The sequence below is a fragment of the Heterodontus francisci genome, chromosome 8 (genome assembly GCF_036365525.1).
Source record: "Heterodontus francisci isolate sHetFra1 chromosome 8, sHetFra1.hap1, whole genome shotgun sequence".
Lineage (NCBI taxonomy): Eukaryota > Metazoa > Chordata > Chondrichthyes > Heterodontiformes > Heterodontidae > Heterodontus > Heterodontus francisci.
In genome coordinates, this window is record NC_090378.1 from 36,454,462 (window position 1) to 36,468,196 (window position 13,735).

Genomic DNA, 13,735 nt, shown 5'->3' on the forward strand with positions numbered 1-13,735 from the left:
TTCCCATATGTTAATCAACGCCCTCAATTCATCTGCCTTAGTTGTAAGACTTCTTGTATTAAAATAGATGCAATCCAGTCTTGCATTATTCGCTTGTGCCTTAACAGCTCTATAGTTGCTCTGCCTTCCAGACTGACTTAGGTTCTCTTCTATATTTGGCTGTGCATCACCCCCTACTGTACCTCCACTCTCTATCCCATCCCCCTGCCAAATTAGTTTACCACACCACACCCCCACCCCAACAGCAGTTGCAAACCTCCCTGCAAGGATGTAGGTACCGTTCCGGTTTAGATGCAACCTGTCCGACTCGTACAGGTCCCACCTTCACCAGAAACAGACCCAGTGATCCAGGAAACTAAAGCCCTCCCTCCTGCACCAGCTCTTCAGCTACGCATTCATCTGATCTATCCTCCTATTCCTATACTTACTAGCACGTGGCGCCAGGAGTAATCCAGAGATTGCAACCTTTGAGGTCCTGCTTTTTAATCTGCTACCTAGCTCCCTAAATTCTTGTTGCAAGACCTCATCCTCTTTCTACCTATGTCATTAGTACCAATGTGAACCACAATCTCTGACTATTCACCCTCCCCCTTCAGAATGTCCTGCAGCCGCTCCGTGACATCCTTGACCCGAGCACCAGGGAGGCAACATACCATTCTGGAATCACGTTTACGGCCACAGGCCTTTCTGTACCCTTTATGATAGAATCCCCTATCACTCTAGCTCTCCCACTCTTTTTCTTCCCCTCCTGTGCAGCTGAGTCACCCGCGGTGCCACAGATTTGGCTCTTGCTGCATTCCCCTGAGAAGCTATTTCCCCCAACAGTATCCAAAGTGGAAAATCTGTTAGAGAGGGAGATGGACCCAGGACACTCCTGCACTACCTGCCTAGTTCTTCTACTCTGCCTGGTGGTCACCCATTCCCTTTCTGTCTGAGCAGTCTTTACCTACGGTGTGACCATCTCCCTGTACATGCTATCCATGATGATCTTAGCCTCGCGGATGCTCCACAGTGTCCCCAGCCCCTGCTCCAGATCCGAAATGCAGATTTCAAGTAGCTGCAACTAGAGACACTTCCTGCACATGTTTGCCCTGGACACTGGAAGTGTCCCTGACTTCTCACATTGCACAGGAGGAGCACTCCATGCTTCCAAGCTGCCCTGCCATGACTTACCCTTAATTTACTCCCTTAAATTACTCAAAAATTAGAGATTATTTACACTAGGGACCGTAATTCCCTAAAAAACACTACTTGCTATATAAAAACTGTAGACCTTATCCTTTTCTTTAAGTTACTAACCCACTTTACTTACTTCAGTCACTTACCAGATACTCACCAAACAGGTAGCTTCTTCCCAAACCAATCACCTACCTGTTTGTCTGTGATGCTTGATGCTAGGTTTGATGTAAATAAAATTAAAAGCTTACCTGTATACTCACCCCAGTGGCTCTCTGTTTCCCTGCGCTCTCTATTGATTGTGACATCAATCTGATGTCACTTTTCAATTTTTCCTTGCTCTGCTCCTCCCACCATGCTCCTCTCTCTTGCTCTGTCTCCAGTCTCTAACTCTGTGCTTTTGGCACGCTTTTTAAACCTCTGCTCCCGTTGTGCTCCTCTCTCTCTGTCTCCAGTCTTTGACTCTGGGCTTTTGGCCTGCTTTTTAAACGTCTGCTCCCGCTGTGCTCTTCTCTCGCTCGCTCTGTCTCCAATGTTGGAAGATTGCTGTAGGTGCACTAAATCAAAGAGGCTCTGTCTCTCCGGAAGTCTGTGCTCATACTGGGTATAAAAGTGTTGGAATAAAAGATCACCAAACTGCAGACCAAACAAAATTATCAGTGTGAGATCCATGTTGTAAGGCAAATACAGGCATGTATAATCTCTCTTTTCCTCCTCGCACAGTTAAGTGAATTAAGTGAGTAATTACTGAAGATGGTTACCAACCACATAGCTTATCACCACAACATATGCTTCTGAACAGTAAGAAGTAGATCTGGGTGTTGTAGCTGATTAAATTTTATCTCTAAAATCTACAATGAAACTAGCTGCTCTCTGCCTGTTGTAATGGTCCAGAGCAGAATGAGCTAGAGCAGTGTTAAGCCAGACTACAGCACAAAACTGCTCATTGCTCAGCACAAACTCATTCTGAATTAATAATTTCTCTCAGAAAGGTGAATGGTGTAGGAAATGGAAATGATATAATAGGATGTGTTCTACTGGGGTTGGCATTGAGTCACATTGTTGGGCAAAGTTGATAATGCTTTATCCTTCAATTAAGCAATACCATGTCTGACCTGGGAAAGTCTTTGATGTTGACGAAATACAACATTTTCCTACGGTATTACACATCAAAATATTTTCACAAGAGAATGCTGGAAAAGCAGAAAGACCTTAGGGATAGTGAACAGTTGACACTCTTTAAAGAAATTGGTTATCTAAGTCTTTTTGCTCATGCCTGAACAACAATGTAGCCGAATAAACAGCAATCAGGTACATTATGCAGTCAGATGATGCTTGACAGTGTGCAACAACGGTGAACAAATCACTTTGAAAGAACTATCTTCCAAACAAGTTCTGTTGGTGTCATCACCTGTTGGGTACTTTACACCAAATACATTTTCTGCAGTTCAGACAACAGAGAGGCAAAATGAGGGTGAAAACATAAGATTGCATTACAATTTAGCCTCAGGCCATCCAAAGTTTGTTCCATTCCGAAGATACACCAAGAGGCACAAAAGGCAAGATTTATTGACAATCTGAGTCCGGCAGTTTCAAGTAGTGTATTTTTACATATAAGCAGTGACGGTCTTCACACAAGTTACTGCTTATCTGACCTCTTGTAAACTCAGGTATGTTCAGGGTTCATCGTTTCTAACAGTAACTTTACTAGTTGCAGCTTCCCAGCTATGATCATAGCTCTGGAGAGTTTTAAAATCTTCGGCATATGGTTTTGACAAATTGAGCGCAGTTCCTGTCTGACTCTCTCCATTCGATACTTTGCCTCAGCCTTCTCCACCCATACTTCCACCTCATGAATAACCATTTCTTCATTGCTTTTTCCCTGGATGAAGAGTGACAGTAGCGACTCAATGAGGCAGCGGAAGCACTCAGAGTACTGGGATCCTACATCATCGAGTTCAATTGCCTGCTTGAAACACTCAACTGCATTGTGTTCCTCACCTTTGACCTGTAAACATTTCCCTCTCAGGAGCTGGATCTCAGGCAGGGTGTCTCCCAAGTCATATTCCATGGCTTTGGCAAAGAAAACTAAAGCACTGTTTAGTGCACTTTCATCCACCAACTGGAGTTCCTGCACGGCATCAACACCCATGTAGTAACAGACCTGCAGGCAATACAGAATTAGGTTACTATTTCACAGGGGAAAATGAAATTAATGGATGTGTGGGAGTGCATTACAAGACTGCAATCAAATCTACACATCCAGAGATCATAATCCACAAGAGCTTCAACAGTTTGTTAGTCGTCAATTCAATGTACAGTGAATATCCCTGTTGACTATGCATTAAATATATCAACATATTGAGCTGCAGGATGGTCAACAGTGGCCCCCTACAAAGCCATTTTCTATCATTACTTTATTGTTCCTCAACATCATAGACATAAGCACTAAGTTTAACCAAAGCCAAGGGGTGGGAACAGGATGGGTTCAGGTTGGACACATTTTTTTATAGCCCGCTGGATTTTACACTCCTTTGATTTCAAAATGGATGCCCGACCTAAACTCGTCCCATTCTTGCTGGACTGATTAGATTAAAATCAGGGCTAGAGAGTCAATTACTGGTTGAAAGCATACCTTACCTGATCTGATTTGTGGCTGTCTACAGTTATGACCTCAGTTGAGACTGTTAACTTTAAAACAAGTAATATGAACTGCCCAGGCTGATTACATGAAACAGTTTCACGTTTTAAGACTTTTACTCTAAATAACTAAACTAAAAATCAATATTAAATGAACAGTACTTAGTAGGTAGCTAATACACTAAATTGCGGAGAAAAGTATTTCCCATTAATTTATTAACACACTCTTATTTACACACACAATTTATTAACAGTGCCTCTGCCACTGTGGGAGGTCGCCAGGTAATATGCCCCCCCTGCACTAAGTGCCCACCCTCCCAACCCCCTAGCCGGGGCCTGCCGGTCCGGTCCCGGTGACCCTGCCTCAAGCACTGGGCCTGGGTTCAAGGCCTCACAGTACCAGCAGTGGCCACTGCTCCCGGTGGCAGTGGTGATACTACTGAGCTGCCAGTCCTCTGATCCCCAGCAGGCACTTAAGCTCCTGAGCGTTGGTAGATCACGCTGGGGAGGCTCCAAAAGGCCGAAGCGGAGTTCCCTCGCCTTTTCAGCCTGGCGCTAGGAGCCCTGCCAGCATGACCCATGGTGTGTCAGTGATGGACAAAATGAAAGATTGTGGTGAATGGGGTGCCAGTCAAATGGGTGCTTTGAGCGTCTCGAGTGTTGATGGAAATGCACTCATCCAGGCAAGTGTGCAGCATTCCATCACACTCCTGACCTGTGGCTGTAGATGGTGGACAGGCTTTAAGGAGACAGGAGGTGAGTTACTCACTGCAGAATTCCCAACCTCTGACTTGTTCTTGTAGCCACATTCTTGATGTGGCTGGCCCAGTTAAGTTTCTGGTCAATGGTGCCCCACAGGATGTTGATGATGGAGGATTCAGCGATGGAATTGCCGTTGAAAGTCAAGGGGAGGTGGTTAGACTTTCTCTTGTTGGGGATGGTCATTGTTTGGCACTTGTATGGAGTGAATGTTAACATAGAAAATTAGAAACATAGAAAATTTATGGCACAGAAGGCGATCATTCTGTGCCAGCTGAAAAAGCTATCCAGCATAATCTCACTTTCTAGCTTTTGGTCCAATGCCCTGTAGGTTACAGAACTTCAACTGCATATCCAAACACTTTTGAAACGCCATGCAGGCCCCCACTTGCCAAGCATGAGGAATATTAATTTTGCCACATGGACATTAAATTTCAAACTGTTGTTGAAGTGAAGAAAAGACTTGCTTTAAAAAAAAATTGCCAGATCTTGGCTGCAAAGATATTTGCATATGAACAGACAGTGCTGGAAAGGACAAAGGACCATTCCCTGACACATTCAACCCACAATAGACGTTTGTGGGGGAGCTCGCCTTCCAGGGTGACTGCTAAGATGGCCAAATACACAAACAGACATGGTCAAACCAGTTAGTCACATGACTAACCCAGTCTGGCAACCTGGGTTTTTCTGAATTGTACAAACAGTTTGAACTCAGAGTGTCTGTTTGCTCCTGGACTGAGAAGATCTCCCCTGTCTGCTCCCATCTCTTTCTCACAAGCCTCTGAATCCACTGAAGACACATGAACCCCAAGAGAGAAAAGTCTCCTAAAGTGAACAAGGTTTACGAAGAATACTGGGCCCCAACGAAAAGCAAGATCTACCTACAATCAAGGACTCAACAGTAAGCTTGAAGAACCATAACAAAAACTCTTCAAATATTGCCTCAAACTTTTCCACTTTATTTTTCTTCTGCTCTTTTCTGTCGCTATTTGCAGGTGTGTATCGCATATGCATGCTAGCATGGGTGCGCCATGTATCCATAGGCATCAACCAAATTAGAGTTTAAGTTCAAGTTTAATAAATTTCAACTTTTCTTCTTTAAACCTAAGAAAACCTGTTTGTGCTGGTTTCTTTGCCTTATAATTGGAAAGCGGTGAACAAGGATTCACCAAGGGGGATATAAAAAGAGTGTGTTGAAAAATAAAACCTGTTACAGTAAGACCAGATGAAGGCTAAGAGGGACCCTTAGACACCTTTCTTACCTGGTCGTAACAGAAAATTGGGTGCTAGGGTCCGGAATTGACCCACAGACAAACAAGAGAAATTGGGAGTGAGGAGCAAATTTGTTCCCAATCAAGCAAGAGTAAGATTTCAAAACAGGTTTTCTTGTGGTTGTGTGTGCTTGAATAACTACATGTCATGGACATGTTAGTAGCTCCCCAAGCCAGGGTGAAGTAACTTGGGATAAGTTAAAAGCACTGTCTTTGGAGGAGTTGAAGAAAATGGCTGAGCAGTGTGGGATCACTGTACTTGGCAAGGCTAGAAAGTCTGAACTCCTAAGGCTAGTGGCCAACCATTTTTCTCTTGAATCTGAAGAAGCAGAAACAGGTTTGGAAGCAGACTCCGACAGGGTATTGTTAGCAAAGATACAATTGGAACAAAGGAAACTTGAATTAGAAGACAGGGAAAGAGAGAGAGACAGGAGAGGGAGAAAGAGAGAGACTTCCAGAAGGAACATGAAGAGAAAGAAAGAAAGAGAGGAGAGAGAGAGAGAGAGAAAGACATAAGAAGGAATGAGAGACGAGAGAAAGAATATTCCGGAAGGAATGCAAAGAAAGAGAGCTGAAGCGGCTTGAGTTACCTAGGGGGGCAACAGAGTAACCCCAGTGAAAGCATGGCCAATATGAAGGAGCATAATTCAGGGCTGGGTACAAAATTGCTAAAACTAGCTCAACTAATTCCAAAATTCAATTAGGAAGATGTAGAAGAATTTTCTGTGTCCTTTGAGAAACTGGCAAGGCAGCTAAAATGGCCAGCTGATACCTGGCCTCTTTTATTACAAAGCAAGTTAACTGGAAAAGCCCATGAGGTTTATTCCCTGTTGCCAGATGAGAGTTCATCAAATTATGAACTGGACAAAAAATGTTATCCTCCGGGCATATGAATTAGTACCCGAAGCCTATCGCCAAAAGTTTAGAACCCTTAAGAAGCAAGCTAATCAAATTTATCTGGAATTTGAAAGAAGTAAGCAGCTGGCTTTTGACCAGTGGCTGAGGGCTCTTCAAGTATAGCTCAGTTATGAGAATCTCAGAGAAGTAATTCTGTTAGAGGAATTTAAACACTTTCTCCCACTCTCCATAAAGACCCATGTAGAGGAGCAGCGAGTCTAGAGAGCCCGGCAAGCGGCCGTTCCAGCTGATGAGATTGTTTTCACTTATAAGTCGGTTTCCCAGGGAGAACCTTTCCTAGCCACCCTCACAAATCCAAAAGGGACAAAGGGTGGGAAGGTGATAGGAGCCCAAGCAGTCCTGGGAGGAAAGGAAAGCAGGAGACACAGACGGCCCTCCACTGGCCAAAAAGGAAGGTGCTGTGAGCAAGAGTGAGACCCAGAGACCTGTGTGCTTCTGTAATAAAACAAGGCATTTAAAAGCTGGCTGCTGGAAACTAAAGGGAAACCCTATAGGATTAATCAGGGCACATCCACTCAGTGAAGACAGGACAATGATGGAAAGCACAGCAGAATAAGCTGTGGCTTTAACTGCAGTAAGAGTGAGACCCAGGAAGCTTACAGTTGCAAGTGCAGGAAAATTTAATAGGATTCCTGAGGTTTTGTGTCTGAAGGGAAAGTAACCCCATACCCCTCGAGTGGGGCAAGCTAGCCCATAGTAATTCTCAGGGACACAGGGGTCACTAGATCCCTTTTACTGGGAAAAGGCCTGACCATTTCCCCGGAGAGTGCAGTGAACACCAGAATGGTGGCGAATGGTATTGGAGGGCGGTGTATGCCTGTATCTGTATACTGGGTGCACCTAGAGTGCAATCTAGTTTCGGGGCCGATGACCGTAGGGATTAAAGAACAAAGAACAGTACAGCACAGGAATAGGCCATTCGGCCCTCCAAGCCTGCGCCGGTCTTGATGCCTGCCTAAACTAAAACCTTCTGCACTTCCGGGGAACGTATCCCTCTATTCCCATCCTATTCATGTATTTGTCAAGATGCCTCTTAAATGTTGCTATCGTACCTGCTTCCACCACCTCCCCTGGCAGCAAGTTCCAGGCACTCACCACCCTCTGTGTAAAGAACTTGCCTCGCACATCCCCTCTAAACTTTGCCCCTTGCACCTTAAACCTATGTCCCCTAGATTGTCCCTAGTTTGCCTGTGGATGGGGTTCACCTGCTCTAGGTAATATCTGGTGGGGTGAAGGTGGTAGTCCCCCACAGTAGTGAAAAAAAAGATTGCAGGAGGTCAGAGAGACAAGGCAGTGGCAGGAGACAGACCCCTGCAGTTTCCCTGAATGTGTAGTGACCTTGATCAAACCAGCTCCCCCAAAGGAGACTGCATTGGCACTGCAGGCAGGTGACCAGGTCTGTCTGTCCGAGACTTTCTTTGGAAAGTTAGGAGACCCAGGGAATTAATTAAATGGATTTTCCCTAGGTGTGGCTCAGTGAGCCAGCCCAGTATTGCAAGAGTTAGCACAGGCTGCCCAGTCTGAAATTGAAGCAGAGGGAGTCCCTGACTGCTTCTATTTAAAGAATGAAGTACTGATGAAGAAATGGAGCTCTCCTCACAGACCTGAGGTCAAGGAGTGGACAGTAGTTCACCAGTTAGTTGTGCCACAGAGGTGCCAGAGAGAAATATTAAAAAGGGCCCACGAGACTACAGAGGCTGTACATGCCGGTCTACGAAAGTCAAAAGCCCGCACAAGACAGCAGTTTGACTGGCCAAAACTCTACAAGGATGTGGTGGAGTCCTGCAGGAGTTGCCACATGTGCCAGGTTGAAGGGAAACATGCACCTACAGTGAAACCTTTTCCCTAAGCCCTGTACCAGTGTTAGGAAGACCCTCTAGCAGAGGGCTGGTGAACTGTAAGGGACCCCCACTGAGAACAAAAGGGGACCAGCAGGCACAAGGCTGGCAAAAGTTTAGAAAAGGAAGGGGAAAAAGTAACCAAGAGGGCAGGTTAAAGGAAGTCTGGGAGGAATCCCAGATGAAAAGCCTTACTGTTCAGTCAGCCAACCCCTAAAAATGTGAAAGGTTAGACCCCACATCCTCCTACGTAAATGCAAACACTAGAAGCACCTCACCAGAGTTGCTAATAGCATTACAGGAACCTGCAGAGACAAAGAAAGACCTCTAGGGGGCAGAGGAACCATGAGGATGATGCCTCACCAAGTCAAAGTGCCACAGGGGAATGCAGTAGAGTCTGCACAAATACCTGCAGGCAGGAATGTCCGAGAGGACATAGGGGAGATTAGCAAAGAATCCTCCCCCACAGTCAGAAAAAAAAGAACCACCATCCCCTGAAGTCAAAAGCCTTTGCATGACTCAGCAAAGCACTGAAAGAGAGTTCAGGATAGACCCCCCCACCCCACTCCTGACTGTCCTGAAAAATAAAATTCCAACTCAGAGCTAATTAACCATATCAAAGACCCTAGGCAGTCATGGAAATGGGCAGACTGAAGAAAAACTTCCCCAAAGAACCAGATGTTTTACTGGGATGCCAAAAAGGGGGCAATTAAAGCAGCACTGGCACCAAGACAGGCTATAACAAGTTTTAGGTTTTATGAATGAATGGGAATGAATGAGAGAAATGTATGTTTTTTTTCTGTATCATATTTTCTCTCGACCCTTTTAATGAAATGTGCTTTTCTCAACTCACATTTCATTCTGCTGGGTGTGGAGGGGTCATGCAGGCCCCCACCTGCCAAGAATGAGGCACATTGGTTTCGTCATATGAACATTGATTTTGAACTGTTGCTGGAGTGAGGAAATGACTTGTTGAACAGATCAGCCGTGGCTGGAAAAAATATTTGCATACTAACAGATGGCGCTTGTGTAGACAAAGGACTATTCCCTGACACATTCAACCCACAATGGATGTTGATCACCAGACAGTGAGGGGGTGGGGCAGCGCATTCCAGGGCCTGCTGGAGTGATGCAATCCACAGGGGACAGGACTGGTTAGACCAGCTGGTCACATGACTAACTGGCTGTTCCAGGGTTTTTTGAACTAGCTACAGAGAGTTTGAGGAAAAAGACTATTTGCTTCTGGACTGAGAAGATCTCTCCTGTCTGCTCTGGAGCAGTGGCAAATGGAATTTAATCCTGAGAAATGTGAGGTGATGCATTTTAGGAGGACTAACAAGGCAAGGGAATAGACAATGGATGGTAGGACCCTAGGAAGTACAGAAGGTCAGAGGGATCTTGGTGTACTCGTCCATAGATCATTGAAGGCAGCAGCACAGGTAGATAAGGTGGTTAGGAAGGCATATGGGATACTTGCCTTTATCAGCCGAGGCTCTGAATGTAAGAGCAGCAAAGGTTATGATGGAGCTGTATAAAACGCTAGTTAGGTCACAGCTGGAGTACTGTGTGCAGTTCTGGGCACCACACTATAGGAAGGATGTGATTTCACTGGAGAGATTGGAGAGGAGATTCACCAGGATGGAGCATTTCAGCTATGAAGAGAGACTCAAAAGGCTAGGGTTGTTTTCCTTAGAGCAGAGAAGGCTGAGGGGGGACATGATTGAGGTATACAAAATTATGAGGGGGCATTGATAGGGGAGATAGGAAGAAACTTTTTCCCTTAGTGGAGGGGTCAATAACCAGGGGGCATAGATTTAAGGTAAGGGGCAGGAGGTTTAGAGGGGATTTGAGGAAAACATTTTTCACCCAGAGGGTGGTTGGAATCTGGAACGTACTGCCTGAAGGGGTGGTAGAGGCAGGAACCCAAGTATTTAGATCAGCACTTGAAACTTGGCTATGGGCCAAGTGTTGGAAAATGGGATTAGAATAGTTAGGTGCTTGATGGCCAGCACGGACATGATGGGCCAAAGGGCCTGTTTCTGTGCTGTATAACTCTATGACTTTATGCTCCCATCTCTTTCTCACAAGCCTCTGAATCCACTGAAGACACACGAACCCCAAGAGAAAAAGGTCTCCTATAGTGAACAAGGTTTAAGAAGATTATTGGGCCCCAATGAAAAGCAAGATCTACTATAATCTAGGACTCTACAGTGAGTTTAAAGAACCGTAACAAAAACTCCAGATATTGCCTCAAATTTTTCCACTTTATTTTTCTTCTGCTCTTTTCTGTCTCTATTTGCATGTGTGTATCGCATATGCATGCTAGTGTGGGCATGTCGTGTATCTGTAGGCGTTAACCGAATTTGAGTTTAAGTTCAAGTTTAATAAATTTCTTCTTTTCTTCTTTAAACCTAAGACAACCTGTTTGTGCTGGTTTCTTTGTCTTATAATTGGAAAGCGGTGAACAAGGATTCACCAAGGGGGAGCTAAAAATACAGTGTGTTTAAAATTAAACTCTGTTACGGTAAGGCCAGGTGAAGACCCCAGACACCTTTCTCACCTGGTCGTAACAACTCCTTAACCACCTTATCTGCCTGTCCTGCTACCTTCAGGGATCTGTGGACATGCACTCTAAAGTCCCTCTGTTCCTCTAGTATCCTGGCCATTTATTGTGTATTCCCTTGCCTTGTTTTCCCTCCCCAGATGCATTATCTCACAGTTCTCCAGGTGGAATTCCATTTGCCACTTTTCAGCCCATGGGACCAGTCCATTGATAATTTCCTGTAGTCTGCAGCTTTCTTCTTCACGATCAACTACACAACCAATCTTTAAATCATCTGCAAACTTCTTAATTAGGCCCCTGACATTTAAGTCTAAATCATTGACAAATAGCACAGAAAGCAAGGAAAGTAGTATGGAGATAAAAGCAAAATATTGCAGATGCTGGAAATCTGAAATAAAAACAAGAAATACTGGAAATACTCAGCAGAGATACGAGAGGAACAGAGGGACTTTAGAGTGCATGTCCACAGGTCCCTGAAGTTAGCAGGACAGGCAGATAAGGTGGTTAAGGGCCCTTCTTGAAGGGTCACTGACCTGAAACGTTAACTCTGCTTCTCTCTCCACAGATGCTGCCAGACCTGCTGAGTATCTCCAGCATTTCTTGTCTTTATTAAACTAGTATGGAGCCCTGGGGAATCCTGCTGGAAACAGCCTTCCAGTTACAAAAACATCCATTGACCATTATCTTTTGCTTCCTGAGCCCATTTTGCAAACAACCTGCCCTTGGATCCCATGGGTTCTTACCTTTCTGGCCAGTCTGTCATGTGGTGCCATCAAAAGCCTTGCTAAAATCCATGTAGACCACATCAAGCTCACTACCCACATTAACCCTCCTTGTTATCTCGTCAAAAAATTCAATCAAGTTAGTTGGACACAACCTTCCCTTAACAAATAAGAAACAGAAAGTGCTGGAAACACTCAGCAGGTCAGGCAGCATCTGTGGAGCGATGATGGCGTAGCCTCCATTATTTAGAGTTATAGAGTCGTACAGCATAGAATCAGGACCTTCGGCCCACCACCCCCATTCCAACCATACTGCCTATCTATACTAATCCCACCTGCCTGCATTAATTCCATATCCCTCTATGCCTTGCTCATTCAAGTACCTGTCCAGATGCCTCTTAAATGTTGATACTGTTCCTGCCTCCACCACCTCCTCTGGCAGCTCATTCCAGATACCCACTATTCTTTGTGTGAAAATTTACCCCTTTGATCCCCTTTAAACCTCCTCCCTCTCACCTTAATTCTATGCCCTCTAGTTTTAGTCACCCTACCATGGGAAACAGACTCTGGCTATCTACCCTATCAATGCCTCTCAAAATTTTATATACCTCTATCATGTCCCCTCTCGGCCTCCTTCACTCCAGGGAAAACAGATCCAGCCTATCCAATCTCTCTTTATAACTCAAGCTCTCCAAACCAGGCAACATCCTTGTGAATCTTTTTTGCACCCTCTCTAGCTTAATCACATCTTTCCTGTAGTGCGGCAACCAGATCTGCACACAGTACTCCAAATGCGGCCTAACCAACGTTATGTACAACTGTAACATGAAGTCCCAATTCTTGTACTCAATGCCGCGGCCGATGAAGGCAAGCATGCCATATGCCTTCTTCACCACCCTGTCTACCTGTGTTGCCACTTTCAGGGAACTATGTACTTGCACCCCAAGGTTTCTCTACTCAACAACACTCCCCAGGGCCCTGTCATTCACTGTATATGTCCTGCCCTGGTTTAACTTCCCAAAATGCATCTCTTCGCACTTGTCTGTGTTAAATTCCATCTGTCAATCCCTTGCCCACTTTCCCAGTTGATCTATATCCTGTTGTAACCTTAAACAACCTTCTTCACTGTCCACTATAACCACCAATTTTGGTGTTGTCTGCAAACTTACTAATCATGCCCCTTACATTCACATCCAAGTCATTAATATATATGACAAACCTTGCTTCTTACCTTGCTTCTCTTAGCAGCCTGGGATATTGTCCCACCTGAAAATCCTGTAACCAGGAATGTTGAGCTGCTATTTTTGTCCTTCTTTGTCATGTTTCAGTAAGAGCCATGATATAATTCCAAGTATCTGTCTGTGCCCTCAGCTCATTTGCCTTATTCACTAGACACCTTGTATTGAGTATTTATCATGAATCACTGAACAACTCCTTTGTTATCTATTTTCTAGCCTTTGTTTTCTCTGTCTTGCATATTCGCTGACTAATTTCCTGTCTTCCAGTTCCAGCGTTGCTTCTCTCCATTCTGAGAATACACTCAGGCTCCCATCTACCTGCCAAGCCAGTTGAAACACTCCCCAACAATACCAGTGAACCTCTTCACCATGATATTGGTCCTGGCACTTTTGAGGTGCAACCAATCCAGCTTGTACAGGTCCCATCTCCCCAATGCCCCAGGAATCTAAAGCCCTCCCTCCTGCACCATCGATCCAGCCACAAATTCATCTGCACTATTCCCCTATTTCTGTACTCACTAGCATGTGGCACTGGGAGTAATCCAGAGATTACTACCGTTGAGGTCCTACTTTTTCATTTCTTTCCTGGCTCCTTAAATTCTGCCTGCAG

The 13,735-nt window shown here is 44.9% G+C and overlaps 1 protein-coding gene across 1 annotated transcript in view; it reads right to left on the bottom strand.

Annotated features, from left to right (window-relative positions):
- Positions 1 to 1,927: 1,927 nt before the first annotated feature.
- The window catches only part of ttc22 (tetratricopeptide repeat domain 22), a 28,171-nt gene continuing 16,363 nt past the window's right edge, over positions 1,928 to 13,735 (bottom strand). Inside the window, exon 7 of the mRNA XM_068036379.1 lies at positions 1,928 to 3,340. Coding sequence (XP_067892480.1) covers positions 2,843 to 3,340 — 498 coding nt within the window. The 3' untranslated portion in view covers positions 1,928 to 2,842. The remainder of the gene's footprint in view (positions 3,341 to 13,735) is intronic.